Here is a 21,120-nt window from a genome sequence, read left to right as displayed (position 1 = left end):
AGTTCAAGATATCCAAATTCTGTAGTTGCTAGCATTCTCATTTTTTAAATTATGTTTACTCTTTAAGACTATTTTTCCTATCCCCACTTTCCATAATCTTTCATTTGATATATTGATCAAATGATTGATAATTCCTAATTGGTTTCTTTATGTCTGTTGTCCTGTCTGTTTAAAACCATCTTTCACGTGGCCTCTGTCTTTCTAAAACACTATTTTAATGCTTAAACTCTTCAGAAGCTACCATATAAACTGTAGACTTCTCCGCATAATACTGAAAGGCTCCATCTTCTTTAAGCATTATTCTTTTTACTATTTTCATTTGGAAATGTTTTTTCCTTCCTCTTTACAGTCTCTGTATTAGCATCTGTTTAGTACTATTTTCCAATCTTGTTTGATACAGTTAGCTATTTGTACATAGAGTTGCCTTTAGAGTTGCCTTTTTTATATAATATTTGTGGGAGGCATTGATTGTTAAAAAAATCATTTTGTATTACCATTCTCCCTTGGGTGTCCTACTACTTTGCACATAGTATGTAATTGGCAATGAATATTTGTTAAATTGAATGGAATTTGTACATATGATATCTAGTTAATCAAAATACGCTATTTTCTTATTCTTTGGCTTCCCTAGTGACTCATAGGGTAAAGAATCTGCCTACAATGCTGGAGACCTGGAATCGATTCCTGGGTTGGGAAGCTCCCCTGAAGAAGGGAATAGCAACCCGCTCCAATATTCTTGCCTGGAGAATTTCATGGACAAAGGGGCCTGATGGGCTGTAGAGCCCATGGGATCACAAAGAGTTAGGCACCACTGAGGGACTAACACTTTCACTTTCGCTTTATTCTTTGGCATGAATACTAGTTTATTGTACTATAAAATGGACTCCTTTCCCTAATATAGCAGTGATGATATATTTGTTCTGAAGAGTATTTAGTTTGAAATGTTATGCTAATGTTCACAATCGGTTCAGATGACCCTTTATTTCCATGTTTTCACATGACTTTGTGTTTTGAGTATTCAAGGACCAGGACTTCCATTAATAGCATTAACAAATTTATTCACCTCTGACCATTGTTAAAAAGACTTTGGCTTTTATTGTTAAGCATTTGTGTTCAGTTTATTTTGAGAAGAAAGTAAAAAAATACTTTGTTAATTGGATAGTATTTAGTTCAGTTCAGTTAAGTTGCTCAGTCCTGTCCGACTCTTTGTGACCCCATGAATCGCAGCACGCCAGGCCTCCCTGTCCATCACCAGCTCCCGGAGTTCACTCAGACTCACGTCCATCGAGTCAGTGATGCCATCCAGCCATCTCATCCTCTGTCGTCCCCTTCTCCTCCTGACCCCAATCCCTCCCAGCATCAGAGTCTTTTCCAATGAGTCAACTCTTCACATGAGGTGGTCAAAGTACTGGAGTTTCAGCTTTAGCATCATTCCTTCCAGAGAAATCCCAGGGCTGATCTCCTTCAGAATGGACTGGTTGGATCTCCTTGCAGTCCAAGGGACTCTCAAGAGTCCTCCAGCACCGCAGTTCAAAAGCATCAATTCTTCGGCACTCAGCTTTTTTCACAGTCCAACTCTCATATCCATACATGACCACTGGAAAAACCATACCCTTGACTAGACGGACCTTTGTTGGCAAAGTAATGTCTCTGCTTTTCAGTATGCTATCTAGGTTGGTCATAACTTTTCTTCCAAGGAGTAAGCATCTTTTACTTTCATGGCTGCAGTCACCGTCTGCAGTGATTTTGGAGCCCCCAAAAATAACTGTTAAGTAATTTTTTTGAAACAAAAGCAACATCTGTAGTAAAACATCACCCTAAAACTTTTTAAAAACTAAAAGGATTTAATGTACACAAAAGTATAAAGACTAGTGAAATAAAACCTCTGTAAATCTTTTCAGATTTAGCGTTATCAAGAATTTGCTATAAAACTTTAGTTTTCCTGAAATAGTTTATGACAAATTCCTGACAGTATTTGTGTATACTCCCAGCATGCATCTCTAAAATATAAGAGCAGTTTCTTACCTAACCAGATTGATTCCTTTATACTATTTAATACCCAACTCATATTCAGATTTCTTGATTTGCCTTGAAAATTTCAAGTAAGGTCTATATTATTTTGCTGGTTATGTCTCTGGAATGTCTCTAATTTAGAACAATTCTTCCCTTTTACTGTCTTTCTCTCTCTTTTAAAACATGTTCTGTATTTTAGTTGTTTTTGTTTGCTTCTGTTGAACTCAGTGGTTCTCAACTTCCCATCCCTAGAATATTTTGTTTTTGTTATTTCCTCCAAGGGGACATTTGGCACTGTCTGGAGATACTTTTGGTGTTGCAGCTTGTGATAGGGTTGCTATTGGCACCTAGTGGGTAGAGGCCAGGGATGCTGCTAAACATCCTGAAGCGTGTAGGACAGCTCCCAACAACAAAGAATTATCTGGCTCATAATGTCAGCGATGCCAAAATTGAGAAGCCCCGATTTAATTTGTTCCAGATACTTGCCTTAATAATTTTTATAAACTAGAAGTTAATTCAAGGAGGCAACAGTACTTCATAGGAGGTACTGTATATTTTATGTTGCATAAATCAGGGGCATATAATGTTTAGTTGTCTCACTTTTTTTAATTGAAAATTGGGTTCAGGTGATGGCAGCTTTATCCCTTAAATACAGAATTTAAAGTTAGCTTTTCTAAAGCAAATTGAAACAACAGCCTCTTTTACTGGTAGGAAGAATATTGGAACTTGTTAATTGTATAACTGATCTCTTTTTGTTAGAAGTTTAGAAACTTGCTGTTTAAATACAGATCCTGTGCTTCTGTTTTCTCATCTGTAGCAATAAACTGAACCTGGTGATTTCTAAGACTTGTGCATTTTGTTCTTTGCATTAGACAAGAATTTGATGCACACACACCATTTTATAAAATATCCAGCTGGTCAAAACCACACATCCAAAGTAGTTTAGATATAATTTAAATTGTCATGCTTTGAATATCGATAACTTTGACAGATTATTTTCTTTAGGGAAGAATGAATTTAATAAGGACATTCATTTCCTTCTGTCTCTCCCCTCTTCATGAAAGTTATTTATATATTTCATCTAAGGAATTTCAGAATATTTATGTGAATTTATTATTCAAACCATTTTTAATGTTCCAGAACTTAGCTGTGATTGAAAATGAATTTTTTATATAGAAATAATATGATAAAAATGAGTCAGGTTTGAATCTAGCCTAATTGTATTTTGGTTTTTAATCTGAGTTTCCTTAGCTAAGGACATGTTAAGGAGGTGTATGCTCATAACTTAGTTGACATTTGAATAGAGTTACTTATTTTTGTATTTTTGTGACTGCATCTCCTTATATCTACATGTTCTATAATGCCATTCAACAATCTTTTCAGGTAGGAAGAGGAATTGGTGTTAAAGGAAGGAGTTGTCTTCTACTTCCTCTTCAGAACTCCTGTGATGTTTTTTTTCCTCTCTCTCTCTCTCTCTCTCTCTCTTTACCTTATGTACTTCTACTCTGTATTATTGTTATTGTATACTTTCACTCTCACATTAAAGTAAGTTCCTAGATACAAGGCCTAATTTTACACATCTGATAGTAGTAAACAGCAGTATCTCTTACTCAAAGATCGTAATAAAAGTGTGTTTAATATTAATGAATATAGCATTTTGTCATACCTGCTACCTAATACTTGACTTTTCTATATCTAGAAAATATACCTTTATATAACTTCCTCTCCCTTCTCCGAATACACTACAACCTTTTAGAATCTGAAAAGAAAGGAGCCTCAAACCATCTCTTATTTTTTCAAGAATTATTTGAGTCCTCACAATGAGATAGGCATCATTTTCGTGGCTCCATACCAGTGCTCCAAACAAATTCCCTATTTCTGTGGAGTTTAGATAGACTAATAGTCATGTGAAAAATTTATAACAATTATGCAGAGTAAGATGGATGAGATAACTTGCTTAGCTCTCATAGGTAGCAAATGAGGCAGTAATGGTACCTAGGTCTTTAGATCCTGATGGTACCCTTGAAATTAGTTTCTTCTTCATAAATTGGGAGGTAGGGCAGTATCTTATAGACATACATTCCTGTTCTTTTCTTTCATCGTATGCCTTTTAAAATTTATAGAGCATTTCATAGGCATTTGAATCTACTGTTTTTTAAAATACCAGGTTCTTCACATAGTAAAAATAGTGGGGGTTTCCCAGGTGGCTTAGTGGTTAAGAATCCGCTTGCCAAGCAAGAGTAGAGGCTGGATCCCTGGGTTCGGAAGATCCCTTGGAGTCTCAAATGGCAACCCTCTCCAGTATTCTTGCCTGGGAAAATCCCATGGACAGAGGAGCCTGAAGGGCTACAAGTCCATGGATCACAAAAGAGTCAGACATAACTTAGTGACTATACAACAACAACAAAAAATCGTGGGCTTTAAAAATCAATGTAAGAGCTTTCAAAAACACTGATTTAGCTATTTGGCTGTGTAGGGTCTTAGTTGTGGCATGTGGGTTCTTCATTGTGGCACATGGGCTTCTCTAGTTGCGACGTATGGACCCAGTAGTTCTGGTGGCTAGGGCTTAGGTACTCCCCCTTCTTCAGTATGTGGAATCTTAGTTCCCCAACCAGGGATCAAGTCCCCTATGTTGGAAGGTGGGATTTTTAACCACTGGACCACCAGGGAAATCCCTGTAAGAACTTTTATGGATGGAAATTTCCTTGGGATCCAGTGGTCAGTACTCCTGGCTTTCACTGCTGAGTGCACAGATTGACTTCCTAGTCTGGGGAATTAAGATCCTTCTAGTTGCATAGCCAAAAAAAGAACTTTCATGGACTTGATTTAATAAAACATATTTCTGCATTTAGTATGCCTCATGAAAAGATTGAAGTGTATTTTTCTAAGTAAATTTTCACCAAACTTAATTAAGATGTGGTGTGGCATAAGGGGACCTTATATCAGGAAATTGCTTTTGATGGAGATTTAATACTTTCTGTGATCTAATTTGTAACTTTCTGACCTTTCCTATAGTAAATCCTATATTCTAGCATGTAGAAATTTTATGCTTGTCTACCAATACTGTATTCCTTCTCCTTTTGTCTTATACCAATTAGTTATTTTGGTCAAAATCCCTTTGTATTTTTTTTTGCATGCATTGTCTCCTTTGAACAGTTTTAGTACCTTTCCTCTGAACTTTTGGTTTCGCACTCTGCACTGCGCTTTGGCTCAAATGGTAAAGAATCTGCCTGCAATGCAGGAGACCCAGGTTTGATCCCTGGGTCACAAAGATCCCCTGGAAGAGGAAATGGCTACCCACTTCAGTATTCTTGCCTAGAGAATTCCATGGACAGGAGCCTGGCAGGCTACACAGTTCATGGTGTCGCTGAGTCAGACACAACTGAGTGACTAACACACTTTCACTGCTCTTTGATACCTTTTGTTTTCTAAAACATTAATTTGAAATATTTAATTTTTCATCTGTTCATTTTACCTATGTACATTTTTTTCATGGTTATTTACTCTTTTTTTTTTTTTTTTTGGTCTTCTATTGTATTGAAAACCTGTAGATACTTTAACAGAGAAAATATCATTGGGATGCAATGTTTTCTCTAGAAAGACTCATATTCCGAACCATGGTTAAAGATAAAAAGACATAGTTTTTACCATGCTATAATTTTGAATCACATATTTCTATGACCAAACCATGGTGAAAAGTCCACTTTCTAATATATAACACTTAGGCTTTCACTGCTTCCTTTAGAAATAATTTAAAGTTTATTTAAAAAGTTGTTTATTTTAATATCCTACCCATCATAACAGTTGTTATAGATTTTTAAAGTTAATATACAGCAAAATTTTGGAAAGTTTTCAAAGATTTAGAGATTATTTTCAGAATATTCTCTGTGTATTTATATTTGAAATATTAGAAATATGAAATATTATTTCATGTTAAACTATATTAGCTTAAGGGAACTTTTGAAAGAAACATTATCTCCCCCAAATTTAACATTCAGTATTAAATGTGTATAGATTAAAAATAGGATTTATGTCTGATTGCTAAACAGGTGACTTTCAAAGATGGAATGATACAGTTTCTGATGTTATATTGGTTAAGAATTTATTTCATTTTAGTTATTACAGAGTTAAAAGTACTTTAAACTTGTGAAATAAATTTTATCCAATTATGTTAGTGATATTTTATATAATAACTATCACCTTTTTATCAGCAAACTAAAAAAAAAATTACATCTTTCTACCTATTCTTAAGTAGCACTATGACAAGGGATGTCAAAATAAAACTTTTCCCTTAGAAGTCTTAAGAGCTGCTATTTCTAATTCTTTACATTTCTATTCATTGAGTCTGGTATATGTTACTGTATCAGTGGTTCTCATTGTATGATCTGCAGCCCTCTCAAGTTCTCAGAAATCAGTAAGAATGTTCAAAATATCAAAATTGTTTTCATCACTATACTAATATTTTACTTGCCTTTTTACTGGGTTGATGTATTTACACTGATGATACAAAAGCAATGGTAGGTAAAATTGCTGGCTTCTTAAGGCCATGGCATCAAATTATACTAGTATCATTGTATTTATCATTATCATATACTCAGAGTTATAAAATTAAAAAGCCATTTTCACCTGAAGAATAATTTGATAAAGCAGTAAATATTAATTTTTTGAAATCTCCATATATGATTACATAATCCTATTAATGTTATGTGATAAAATGGGAAGTACACGTAAAGCACTACCACTGACAGACACACTATATCTATCAAAGTTAAGACATTTGGCAAATGTTCTCAAAAATGATCAAAGTGAGCCTATTGCTTTAAGGAAAACAGTCAGTATTTGTTATTAGTGATAAAATTAAGCTTACAGGCACAGATTAGAATTTCAGAAATTTTATTTGCCTGAGCTTCACAGCTTTGCAGTACTTAAAAACTTTTGTAATGAAACCAGTAGTGATATTAATGATGTGTTTTTTGATATTGTTGGAGAAGGCAATGGCAACCCACTCCAGTATTGTTGCCTGGAGAATCCCATGGACAGAGTAGCCTGGCATGCTTCAGTCCATGGGGTCACAAAGTTGGACATGACTGAAGCAACTAACACTTTGATATTGTAGTTTAATTTTGAATTCGGTAAATATTAGTAAATATAACCCCTAAGGGAAGTCTTTGGGAGCAGAACAGTACTTTATAGGTGTATAAGGGTGTCCTGAGAACAAAAGATTTAAGAACAGCTGATTTAAGTCTTCTACTGAAGTCAGACATGTCTAGCTAGGTATTTACATCATAACCTCCCTCATGCGCTACCCTTCCCCCATGAAAATAGACGAACACCTATGATTTCAGTAAGGAAAACAAATATCAGACATATGATATGAATAATACATTCTTAAAATATTCTACAAATTTAATTTTCTACTTTGAACTGTGGGCTTATATATTCCATTGAAATTATTTAGGATTGCATTGAATTTATCATTGATACTGACATTAAAATATTTTTCTCTCTTTTTCCTCTGTTTGTTTCTCTTCCTACTTTCCTTTTCTCCTTTCATTTCTCCCTTCCTTCCATTTTTTGGTATTTGTTTTCTAGGTGGAGTCTTTCATTTTGGATCAAGATGATTTGGAAAATCCAATGCTGGAAACGGCTTCCAAGTTACTTTTGTCAGGTACCGCTGATGGTGCAGACCTCAGGACAGTAGATCCAGAAACACAAGCTAGACTGGAAGCTTTACTAGAGGCTGCAGGTAAGTCTGCAAACTCTATATATATAATAAGCCTACCTAATTTTCCAAAGTTCATTTGACTTAAAATTTCTAGTTATTATAAAGGTATGATCTTAGATATTTAGTGTAAAACTATTCATAAAAGTTAAGGATTACTTTCTGGAGAATTACATGGAACATTTCATGAAAGCACGTTTTCATTGGCAGAATACAATTGACAGGTTACTGTAAACCTTATAAACAGAAACTTCATATACAGTTAGTTTATATTCATCTTGAATTCCATTTTTGCAAATTCATCCACTTTATAAAATATATTTATATCCCCATATTAATACTCACAGCACTTTCTGTCTTTCATAGAAATGCACAGAACAGTGAAAATTTTGATTTATTCTATGTGCATGTTTTCTGCTGAGATGATGCTCTCTGCCTTCTTGTGTCAGCTCTCATAATCAAATGTCCTTTCCACAATCTACTTTGGGTTACATTTTCCACATTTTTGTGCCTTTTGTTGGTAATTTCACTGTTTAAAATGGCTCCCAAGTATAATGCTGAAGTGCTCTCTAGCGTTCTAAATGTGAGCAGGCTATGATGTGCCTTGTGGAGAAAATAGGTGTATTAGAAAAGCCTTTTCAGCTCGAGTTACAGTGCTGTTGCCTGTGAGTTCAGTGTTAAAGAGTCAAGTATAGTATATTAAAAACACACATGAAACAAGTTTATGTATTGACTGGTTAATACAGATGCTCAGGCCAGAGTCTTTCAGGCACCTAGCCCTATATTTCCATCTGGAGGAGTATTCATTAATTGAGTGTTCCCAGTGATTTTACAGAACATAATTACCATGAATAATAAAAATTATACTGTGTATAATTCCTTCCACTTTTGGGGTCATAGACTGTTTTTAAAACCTTTTAAAGTGAGGGAGATGAAAATTGTGAAATTATTTAAAAATATGTCATAAGAGTAACAGGGAATGATTCTCCTGAAGATGAAGAGACTTGAATTGAATATAAGAGAGCTGTTTGTTTTCTTTTGTCTGAAGAGGCAAAACCAGGTTTAAAGATGCCACATGAAAGTAGATTTCAGCTGAAAGGAGCTATCTTTGGAGATAGAATTCCTTTTTATAGAATGCTAATAGTTGCTTTGTTTTTCTCATCTTTATGTTTATTCCCATTTTTTTCCCATTTTCTTTATAGTAGCTAACAATCAAGATATCAGCTAAGCTGAGTTCTCATCTGTAGGCTATAGAAGAAAATTCACTTCCAAGTTTATTATATTCGTAGTGGAATTCAGTTCCTTGGAAGTGTGGGACTGAGATCTTGCTATTTGTACAAACTGTCAACTGGAACTGCTCTCCTGTACAGCAAGCCTGTTTGAGACTGTCCACATTTCCTTCATCTTCATATCAGCATGGCATGTAGAATCCTTGTGCTTTGAATCTCTGACTTCTTTTCTCCAACCAGCTGTAGAAATTACTTTGCTCTTCCTGGGGTCATGTTTGATAGGGTCAGGCCCACCCAGATAACCTTGTTATCTTCAGGTCAGCTATTCCATGGGAAAAGGGAAAGTGAAAGTTACTCAGTCATGTTGACTCTTTGTAACCCCATGGACTATACAGTTCATGGAATTCTCCAGGCCAGAATACCAGAGTGGGTAGCCTTTCCCTTCTCCAGGGGATCTTCCCAACCAGGGACTGAACCCAGGTCTTCTGCATTGGAGGTGGATTCTTTACCAGCTGAGCCACAAGAGAAATCCAAGAATACTGGAGTGGGTAGCCTATCCCTTTTCCAGTGGATCTTCCTGATTCAGGAATCAAACTGGGGTCTCCTGCATTGCAGGTGGATTTTTTGCCAACTGAGCTACCAGTGAAGCTAATCATGAGGATAAAAATCTGTCAAATTCACAGTCCCAAAGATTATATATAGCACGTACACCAGAGCTGGGTGTTCTTGGGAACATTTTAGAATCCCTAGTATACCAATGATTGTACAGAAGCCACTCCATTTCTTTGAAACCCCAAATGTCAGTATCTTTAAGTCTTTTCTCTGTGGCTGTTTAATTTCTTGCCGGTTTTTGTCTAGGCTTCCCTGGTGTCTTAGATGGTAAAGAATCTGCCTGCAATGCAGGAGACCTGAGTTTGATCCCTGGGTCGGGAAGATCCCCTGGAGAAGGGAATGGCAACCCACTCTTGTATTCTTGCCTGGAGAATCCCATGGACGGAGGAGTCTGGTGGACTACAGTCCAAGAGTCGGACATGACTGAGCGACTCACACACAACACACACACATTTTTGTCTAGTGAAATAGAAATGCTGGCTGCCAGCGTTTTGAGAGCTAAGAGTAGAAAGGGGGCCAAGGATCTCACTGTTTTATCATGCATATGCTCATCTGATCCTCATTTTCAGTTTAATATTATCTCTTCTTCATCTATACTTGATGTGTCCTAGCCCAGGATCTTTCTGGTTTAGTTTATTTAGAGAACAGTCATCTGCTGTGCAGTTTATGGATGGAGTCTTAAATGTCTAAATGCTCCTCATAGGAGTTCAGCCAGTCTCTCTGTTTTCCAACCCAAACCTTACCCTTGTACCTGGAACCTGTATATAGCTACAGGGCCGATCACCTTATTTCTCTTAATTATCTATGTTTCTGCTTACTTTGTTTTGTCAAGTCAGTTACATCTCCTCTTTACTTTGTATTCATTAATATTAGCTTTGATTTACATATTTCTTCTAGTTTTATCAAAGATGAAGTTCCTGTTTTATTTTAGTTTTCCTCTAAGTTCTAAGAAGAAAAAGGGCAGAAATAATTATCTTAAAATAATCTTGAAATAAGAAAACTAATCTTTTAATTCACCTTTTCTCTGAAGTTATATGGTTCTGTTGTTCAACTGATTAAATGTCCTAACTTAGAAAAAATAATCTGGTCATGTATCTTTTATTTGATCTCAACTGGTTAATATCTAATAATTGAATAAGACTAGTAAAAAAGATCACAGTAATCCAAAATGGTGAGATTAATTTTCAATCACTGTTTATTTGACAAGTTGCTATGTATTTCTTAGGTTACTTCCTAGTTATTTTTATAAAATAGATATGAAGATAGAAGAAGTCCATAAAAATTTAATATAGAATATTTTGTTCTCAATGTTATTTCTTTTTAAAACGGGAATTACTTTCTATTGATCCAGATGTATTCTCTTGTTTTATGTTTCTTTTGCTGTCATTGACAAACAGTTGTTAAATAGCCGGTGAGAGCTGGCTAAAATGTTGGGGCTAATTCTCTCCTGTGAGAATGCATCTGTAAGCTTGGTCTTAATAATGTTAGGATATTTAACTAACTAACCACAGATGTCTTATTGACTAAATACTACCATAGCAGGTTTAGACTATAGCTGGCTTTTGGTATTAGTAATAGGAATTATACAGTAGGTATCTGTCTTATCAAACCAAGACTGTTTTTATTCTTTGTACATCTTGATTGTAGCAGACACTAAATTTGATTGCTCCTGACATTTGTTACATCTAAAATCAGAAAGGCTTCTTGCCAGATTTATTCCATAAGATGTTATATTTCATATCTTGGATTTTTCAGAAAGAAAAGCAAATGCATGTAAACTTTTTATAAACTTCAAACACAAACTTATATGATATTTTTGAGCCCTTCCACTATTAAAAGAAATCTGTTCAAATATGTTTATTATCATCATTTGGGAGATCTTTTTGGTCTTTGTCTTAGTTAAATAGTTTGTTTTAAAACTTATATTTGAATAATTTGGGGGTCTTCTTTAAAAATGTAGGTTATCAGTTGGTAATTTGCGGTTCTGAGATTCTGCATTTCGAACAAACTGCCAAATGACAGTAATGCTTTTTGTTTATGAACCATGTGTTAAGTAGTGGGGTTCCTTAATATCCCTTAAAACATTAGATATTTTATCTTCAAGTTAGAGCAAAGGTTCTTAAATCCTGGCTGTACATCAGCATCTCCTTAGAGTTTTTAAAATATGTAGATCCCTAGGCCTCACTTTTACCTGAATTATATCTTTAGATATAGGAGAGCTCAACATCTGAACTCTTCAAAGGCTTCACTGATGGGCAGCTTGTATTAAGAATCAATGAACCGAATATAACTTTATCAGTAATATCTCCTTTGTATTTCTCTGCTCTCCTCTATATTGACCTGTTTTGGGTAGTCTTTTTCTCCTTATGGTGATAAAAGTGGCTAAATAGCGCTTGGCGATTTGGCAACCTTTAAACATAGGTTCTTCTTCTAATGTTTAGCACACCTCTATGGATACCCAGTTGTTCCAGCATATACCAGCGACCCATTTCTACAACCAGAGAGCCACAGAGTTGAGCATGTATGGACTACATAAAGGAGTAAGATTATTAGACAGTTGGAGAACAGTGCTTTCTCAAGATTCTAGCCAGACAATATATATCTGTCCTGTATATCATTTGGAAGTTAACATAAATAGTTAAGTAACTTGAATTTTGCTTTGTTTCTCCTTTTGGGTATATCCAAATTGGTGTGAAAATAATATAATAGGAATAGGCAAATTATCTACGGCTGATGGTAAAGCCTTTGCAGATCCTGAAGTGCTTCGGAGGTTGACGTCATCTGTTAGTTGTGCGTTGGATGAAGCTGCTGCTGCACTTACTCGTATGAGAGCTGAAAGCACAGCAAATGCAGGGCAGTCGGACAAGTAAGTATATTTCTACTGTGATCAGTGTAAAAATATTTTCTTAAAGATAATAAAAATAGCTAACATTTATTGAGCATATATTTTGTGCCTGACACTGTACTAAATAACCACTTTACATTTGATACCTTGTTTATACTCAAAAAACCCTTAGGTATAGATTTTATTTTTATTTCCATTTTACTTATGAAAAACTGTAAAGAAGTAACTTAATCAAGATCAAATAAATAACAAGTAGCAGAGCCAGAACACCCCTATCTGTCTGACTACAAAACTGACTTCAAAGCCAATATCTTATAAAAGACCTGTTGCTGATTTAGATTTTGTTTTCCTTTTTTTTTTTAATGTTTTCCTGATAAGTCAATGATTTCTAATTAGTCATACCATTTTCTATTCATGTGCATGAGGGAGAAAAAAAGTGAAAGTTGCTCAGTCTGTCCCAGTCTTTGTTATCCCATGAACTATAGCCTGCCAGGATCTTCTAGCCATGAAATTCTCCAGGCAAGAATACTGGAGTGGGTTGCCATTACCTTCTCCAGGGGATCTTTCCAACCCAGGGATCAAACCCTGATCATTGCAGGCAGTTTCTTAATGGTCTGAGCCACCAGGGAAGCCCACTTCATGTGTATGGTGGCGGTGGTGGTGGTTTAGTTGCTAAGTCGCGTCTGACTCTTGCGACCCCATGGACTATAGCCTGCCCAGCTCCTCTGTCCATAGGATTCTCCAGGCAAGAATACTGGAGTCAGTTGTCATGTCCTTCTCCATTCATGTGCATAGTTCTGACCATTTTGAAGGGATGGTTTTTATTTGTTTTTGAATGTTCAAAAATTTTGTAGATCTAGTTTCCATAACTTGAATGTGATTGTGTTCCAAGGATGTCATCCTTCTATGTCCTGTAGTTCCTTTTATATAATACTTCACATTTAGTAAGAACTCAGTAAATATTTTGTGACTTGGCCTATTAAGTTTTTCTAATGATGTTATGCAATAAAAAAAAATCATGTCATCTTGTATAGAAAACAATTATGGATAATATAGTTAAAAATTTAATGCCTGGGAAGCATCTGGAAAAGAACCATTATAACATGTTACTGTCTTGATTCCTCAAAGGCTTCTTTTTTTCCCTTTAATTAAAAAGAAGCCATTAAGCCATTTTATTTACAGTTGACCCTTGAACAACATAGGTCTGACTGCACAGGTCCATTTATACACAGATTTATTTTTTTCTTTCTTTTTTTGGCTGCACTGCGGAGCTTGTGGGATCTCAGTTTCCTGGCTAGGAATTAAACCCGGGACACAGCAGTGACTGCCAAATCCTAACCTCTAGACTACCAGGGAACTCCCAGCACAGGACTTTTTTGATAATAAATACTGTACTGCTGCACAGTCTGTGGTTGGTTGAATATACAGATACAGAAACAAAGATATAGAGGAACTATAGTTACAGAGGAACTACATATATGGAAGGCTGCCTATTAAGTTATTTGCAGATTTTCAGCTGAGTGGAGTGTGGTTACTCGTCACCCCCATGTTGTTCAGGGGTCAACTGCATTTTAGCCATTGCCTTTAAACAGTTGAGGAAATAGGAATATTCTTTTGTATATGAATTTAGAGAATAAAAAATAACATTCAAGAATTGTCTTTTGTATAATAGTATTTTTAAGACTGAAGGAGAGGTTATGTACTATTAGCAAGAGTGTGAATTTGCTGTTTGTCTTAACTCTGTCTTCATTCATCTAAGTTTTTTAAAATTTATTTTACCATCCTTCTCATTGATTGACTCTAGTCTCAGGTTCTGTTCCTTAGTTACCATTCAGTTTTACTAGCCTACAATATTATTGATATTCTTTAGATGTTTTTTAATGTGGTACCTTCTGAGACTGGCAAGAGAAGAGATTTTAAACACCTTGGAGAGTATAGTTCAAAGGGGAAATAGGAAAAATAGTCGTTGATTCTTTGGCATTGAAAGTACTAGAAGTGGTCAGCAGAACAGTAGAGCATGTTTGTGACAGTCATATTTTTTCAGCAAAGTTTGAGAAACAAGGGGAGTGCAGTGATGCTATGTGCCAGATTTTACATTAGTTAAGTGTGGTCCCATGTGCCAAATTTAACATACATTTTGCATGGAAGTTCTGAACTTGAGCTGTTGCTAGAGTAGTTCCCGAAAGGCTGTTTTAAAGCTAACACATCTAAGGAAATTGAGCGAAAGTTCAAATGGGAAAATAGAGGAGAATCTGTGCCTGAGGGGTAAAGAAAAGATGAGAGATCACCTGAAAGGGAGAAAAGAGTGTGTGTTTTTTACAGGAAATGTCATGTGGGAGGGATTTGTCCTGAACTTACTTAAAGGTGATAGAGAACACTGAGTCTAGAAACTGTCAGTGCCTGTAAAATGCAAGATTAAGAGAGAAACTTAGTAAGTGCTGTTTAAGACTTTCACTTTGGCAAGGGTCAGCACAGTTAACAAGGGACTTTGGGCAGAAAACATTGAATGGAAAAGTGCTAAGGTAGTGTTTGAGGTTGGAGGTCATGTTGCATTTTTAATAGAGTAATCAGAGAAATCCTCACATAGTAGGTGGTTTTTTAGCAAAGACTTGAAATAGATAACATCGAGTTATTTGGGACTTTTCCTGGTGGCTCAGATGGTAAAGCGTCTGCCTACAACACGGGAGACCCAGGTTCAATCCCTGCATTGGGAAGATCTCCAGAAAAGGCAATGATCTGTGCCTGAAAGAAGTTCTCTTGTCAGGGGGATAGCAGATACGTAAATCTTGGCCTTGCAGCCGAACTAGCATGTTTAATAAAAAACATGAAGTCCAACTTGGCTAAAGTGGGAAGAGTAAGAGTGAGAATAGTAGGTGATGAAACCAGAGAAGTAAAAGGAGTATGAGATCCTCCCACTGGACAGGATAAGAATTTAACTTTTACTCTGAGTAAGGTTAGAGGCTGGTGGAGGATTCTGAGCAGAGGAGTGACATGATCGACTTCCTTTTTAAACAGGATCTCTCTGGTACCATCATTGAAAAGAGCCTGGAGGAGAGCAGGGGTAAAAGCAGGGAGACTGCTTAGGAGACTTTACCAAAATCATGGCCAAGGATGATGTTGAAACTGAGTTTTAGTGATAGTAGGGGTATGGAAAAGGCCTATAGTAATTAAAGTGACAGGGCCATGTTTTAATAAGAAGCTGTAAGAATTGAGGTTTATTTTAAATAGAATATTAATTAAGAGACTTGGATTTAGTGTTTTGCTAAGAATGAATTTTATCTGTAAGTGAAAGAATCTTTAGAAATGTCCATAATTGAAATGCTTATGGGCAATTTACAGGGCAAAAATTTACACTTTCAGTCTAATTTTCTGTTGTTCCACCACTTCTTTGACTCTCCTTTTTGCTTGAATTAAGCCTTTGCCTTACCTGCATGTTTTTCATACTTCCCCAAAATGTGATGGTATAAGTAAATACTTTGAAAAAAAGAAGAATCTGCTTATCAGTTATTTATCAGTTCAGTTCAGTCACTCATTCATGTCTGACTCTTTGCGACCCCATGGACTGCAGCATCCAGGCTTCCCTGTCTATCACCAACTCCTGGAGCTCGCTCAAACTTGTGTCCATTGAGTCGGTGATGCCAGCCAACCATCTCATCCTCTGTCATCCCCTTCTCCTTTTTCCTTCAATTTTTCCCAGCATCAGGGTCTTTTCCAGTAAGTCCGCTCTTCACATCAGGTAGCCAAAGTATTGAAACTTCAGCTTCAGCATCAGTCCTTCCAATGAATATTCGGGACTGATTTCTTTCAGGATTGACTGGTTTGATCTTGCAGTCTAAGGGACTCTCAAGAGTCTTCCCCAGCACCATAGTTATTTCTAGATTAGTCCAAAGTATATGCTCAAAACTTCCTGTCTCATTTCCTTTTACTTAATTGTAGAACCCAGATAGGCCTTTATAATTAGTGAAAGTTTTACCCATTTCATTAAATTTTATAAAATTTTTCTCATGGCTGAGCTTTGCAAACTCAATTTTTTCTTCATGTGAGTTTCTATACAATTTGATGTTTAAAATTTTTTTTTTCTACAAATAGTAAATAAGACTGTCTTTCGGCTACATGACTGAAAACAGTTTGTAATGTTGATAATTTTAATTGAGTGAGTTTTATATGTAGATTTTAAAAACTCAGGCTTCCCTGGTGGCTCAGATGGTAAAGAATCTGCCTGCAATGAGGGAGACCTGGGTTCATTCCCTGGGTTGGGAAGATCCCATGGAGAAGGGAATGGCTACCCACTCCACTCAGTGAATGAATCATTTTATTTTCTTTTTGTTTTGAGTCATATTGAAATAATCATATTTAGTGCTGCTTATTTAGTGCTACTGTCCAGATTAACTTCAAAAATCAATACTTAATGTCAGGCAATTTTTTATTTTCTTACATCCTGATATTCTTCTCCTAATAGCCGCAGTTTGGCAGAAGCCTGTTCAGAAGGAGATGTAAATGCTGTGCGAAAGTTACTCATTGAAGGGCGAAGTGTAAATGAACATACCGAGGAAGGGGAGAGCCTTCTTTGTTTAGCTTGTTCTGCTGGATATTATGAGCTTGCACAGGTTTGTATTATCCAAATAAACTTCACGGGTTTTTTTTTGTTTGTTTGTTTGTCAAAGTTTGGCCTGTGTATTAAGGAAATAAAATGAAACCAACCATCAGGCTCATTTCAAGAAATAGTTTTGTTAGATATAATTTTTGTTTATTGGCTTTTTACTGTAATATGACTAGGTAGGTGTTAATGTAAATGTATGTTCAAGAAATATATAGTTTTCTAATATCCTTTCAACTTTCTCTTTTGTAAGGTTTTGCTGGCAATGCATGCTAATGTGGAAGATAGGGGGATCAAAGGTGACATTACACCCTTAATGGCTGCTGCTAATGGAGGACATGTCAAAATTGTGAAGTTGCTGCTAGCTCATAAAGCTGATGTCAATGCACAGTCTTCAACAGGTTATGCATACCTCTTTTCCAGTATTTAAATCTTAACACCCTCTGTTAGTAATTAATTCAGATGAAAGTGCTCATTAGTGATGCTTTTGCAGTTTTCAATACTGCAGATTTGTGTACGTCTGTGCATTAGGCTTAAAGTATATACAATGTGTTTTGAATGAAATATCTCCTGTTTTGTGTATGAGGGCTATCTTGGCCTTGGTTCTTTTATATTAAACACTGACTGGGTTAGAAGGACCATTTTCTTAGAAATGAAGAAGTATGGGCTATACCTCCCAAACCCAGGTTTTCTATTTGTCAGGGAAGAAGGGAAGGGAAAATAGGGAGAAGCGCAAGAAGTATATGCAGCAGAAGGTAGGTCTGTCATTGTCTAGTGTATTAAATTGTGGCCTAGAGGAAAACAAAGACATGCTCCACCAGAGACAGAATGTTAATCTAAATCAGTTTTTTTTTTCTTTCAAACTTGGGCATAGATGAATTTGTATCAAAGCTCTAAAATATATGAAAATATATTTTGTGCATTTCCTTCATGCAAGATTTTCAAATTTATTAAATATTTTAAATAATTTTAAAGGTCTATAGGTTCTGATTTGAGGAGGTTTTAGGATTCCTTATTTTACTGAGAAGTTAAGTTTTTCTCCCCCTCTTAACATGGGAAGTTTTTATCATTAAGAGGGAATGTTTTTGAAATTATTTTAACTTTGACTACCAGTTAATTGATGTTTAAAGTTGTAGTAAAACCAGCATGTGGTTAAAAGGACCAGAATGAGGTATATCTATATATGATGAATAATTGCAATCTAAAGAACAAATGCACTTTGGGAAACATTTCTCAGATTAAAATTAGAATGAATGTGACTTTTTTCTCATGAGAAAAGTTTGTTTCAGAATTGCTCAGTTCTTTTATAACTCTACAGTTGTGATAAGTGTATATGATTTTCCTCATGTGTTTAACCCTGATTTTGAAATGGAAAAAAATGGGAGTTGGTTTCAGTAAGATAAAATGTAATAAAGAAAAGAATTGTATGTTTAAGTGTAATAGCTAAATTTATTAAAGTTTTATAGTCTCCTGTGTCTTAACTGAACTGAACTGATGTCAGTTTTCTCTTTGATACTAAATAAACTTGTTTTATTTTGCTATTTTATCTGAATGTCTATTTTTCTTCATTAAAATAGGCAATACAGCACTTACCTATGCTTGTGCTGGAGGGTATGTAGATGTTGTAAAGGTGCTCTTGGAATCCGGTGCTAGTATTGAGGACCATAATGAAAATGGTCATACTCCTCTTATGGAAGCTGGAAGTGCTGGACATGTGGAAGTAGCCAGATTGCTGCTAGAAAATGGGGCTGGCATTAATACGCATTCCAATGAATTTAAAGAGAGTGCCCTTACATTAGCTTGTTACAAAGGTACAGTAAAAAAAACCTTTTTTTTTTCCTAAAAAAAAAATGAAGTTTTTAAACTCATGAATGTAGTATGGTTATTCACTTAAAAAATAAAAGATGGTAATAGTATGTAGTATGTCATAAATAAAAGTGTTTAAAGTATTTCAGAGGTTAAAAGTTTTTAATATGTGAAGTTTATATAATTTTAAAAATACAATGAAAAATAGTAATTGACCCAGTTTTTATCAGAAACATAATTTTAATATGCATTGTACTTTTTAATGTTTATGCTTGTGTTTTGCCTGGTTTATGCAAAAGGATCCTATTGAATTCAGGTGTATTTAGGCTGTAAATTTAAAGTAAATGCACTGGAAGCTAAAACGATTTATTAACAAGAAGGTATGTAAGCTGTTTCTCATGAAGAAGGAGAAAAATGGAAGAGAAAGGGAGGATATATGAAAAAAAAACTATTAAGTGGTGTGCAGGAGGTTTGTATTCAAAAGAACAATTTTTTAGAGTATCAACACGTGTAATAAAGGAAGAGCTGGTTAAAATTGAATCTACCTGCCCAGATATAGTTGTACAAAGGAGTTAGTAACATAGTCTTCTAAGTGACATCAGTCAACCTGAATAACAGAGTAAAATATCTTATTTTTGGGGTGAAGATAATTGTCTAAATAAATATTTAATCTTCAGCTAGCTTATGATTTAGATTCTGGATTCTAAAATGATAGCCACAGAGCCACATATTTTTCAGAATCAACCTTTATGTCTATAAATAAAGAAACTTTTCAAAAAGAAAATCTCATGAAATATTATATGTGCATAGCCATTCAATTTAATGTTTTTTACCATCTGCAGCTGTGTCTTGTTTCTGTCATAAAATAAGTGATAACATTTTTGACCCAGCGGCATCAAGAAAAAGCTCTTGAAAGGCAAAATGCAAAATTTAAGGAAGCGCTCACTCTCAGTGGCTGAAGCTTCATATCCACTAGCTTGTGAGTGAATGTCTCCTTAAATTTTGCACCCAGGACTTTGATTCCCTCACTCTTGTGTTGTCCCCAATGTTGTTTTTCTATTTCAGAGCAGCCAGAGTTTTGTTAGGTCTTTTGGAATAATTTCACTTAAAAACATGGCTAAAATAATCCTTATACAATTAAATGACTAAAATTTAAGTTAAATGTTAAAAAAGGCTCCCAAGGACTTTTGATTATCTGATGTTACAGATAATTCAGATTAAGGGTGTTTAGGAAGCCCAGCTGAGGTCTCTTAGTTCTCCACTTCTGTTTGGTAGTTAAGCAGAGGTTGATCTTCATTGTGAGGAGAGGAATTAAGCCTTGGGGCAGCCTCTAGGGCAGGCTGATTGGGTAGCTTTCTCTCACCTTTTCACAAATAGTTTGAAAGCGAAACTGGCTCCATTTTATCACTGAAAGCCACCTGGCCAGTGAGCACTGAGATGGGGTTATATATAACTACTCTTCCCTCTCCACTTTGCTTGTAGCCCCATCCTGCTGAGGTTAGGGCTTGCAGGCTTTTATTAAAGAAACTGGGTAAAGAACTGAGCTCCTGGAGAACATTTCTACTACTTCCAGGGATCTGTGCACACTCTTAACTTTGCTCTATTTCTCGTGAGGTCTCCTAGGATACAAATTGACATGGAGGAGATGGGGAAGGGATAGAATTAAGGCCAAGACTAAACATTGATGTGGATCTTTGGGAAGGGAGAATGACAGAGAGGAAGGAAATGTAATTTGTTAGCAAAAACTAGGTATGGCGGATACACTTACTCACCAAAGTTAATTTAGTTTTAACTGTGATTCCGCTATCCAGTCCTTCCCTCTATTCCCAGCTGATTGATAATTGACTGCAGCTCATTCCAGATACAGTTGGGGAAAAAATTAGTAACTTTTCTATTGTTTCTTACATGGTATCTGAAGTCCTTTTTAAAATATAATTGGTAATCCTTGTAACTACTCATAAGGTAATTATGTGAATTGAAGTTTATGGTTTATTTGAAACTACATAAATATATATGTATGTGTCTATATATATGTTAATATCTAAATGGATAAATATAAATGGTGTTTCAAGGATATTTTTATATATGCCGTTTCCAACTTACATACAGCTTGTGAGGTTGTTATTGAAACTTAAAGCTCATTGCCTCATAAAAATAACTTCATTGGTGATTTTTCATCCCAGGCTGCAGTTCACAAAATCTGATTTGGTCTACAGTATAAATAACTATGACATGCCTGGGCTTAACAAGGTTGTGGAGGGGATATTCCAGGTGCTGCATTTTAGTGCCAACCTTG

At 35.5% G+C, this 21,120-nt stretch overlaps 1 protein-coding gene across 6 annotated transcripts in view; it reads left to right on the top strand.

The window, feature by feature from the left end:
- ANKRD17 (ankyrin repeat domain 17) overlaps positions 1 to 21,120 on the top strand; it is a 168,834-nt gene that overhangs the window by 66,527 nt on the left and 81,187 nt on the right. For all 6 annotated transcript variants that reach the window (XM_069594331.1, XM_069594327.1, XM_069594326.1 and 3 more), the window contains exons 2-6: positions 7,606 to 7,759; positions 12,286 to 12,442; positions 16,881 to 17,028; positions 17,272 to 17,419; positions 18,596 to 18,829. In XM_069594331.1, coding sequence (XP_069450432.1) covers positions 7,606 to 7,759; positions 12,286 to 12,442; positions 16,881 to 17,028; positions 17,272 to 17,419; positions 18,596 to 18,829 — 841 coding nt within the window. The remainder of the gene's footprint in view (positions 1 to 7,605; positions 7,760 to 12,285; positions 12,443 to 16,880; positions 17,029 to 17,271; positions 17,420 to 18,595; positions 18,830 to 21,120) is intronic.

The sequence above is a fragment of the Ovis canadensis genome, chromosome 6 (genome assembly GCF_042477335.2).
Source record: "Ovis canadensis isolate MfBH-ARS-UI-01 breed Bighorn chromosome 6, ARS-UI_OviCan_v2, whole genome shotgun sequence".
NCBI classification, from domain to species: domain Eukaryota; kingdom Metazoa; phylum Chordata; class Mammalia; order Artiodactyla; family Bovidae; genus Ovis; species Ovis canadensis.
This window is presented reverse-complemented; position numbering and strand designations above follow the sequence as displayed.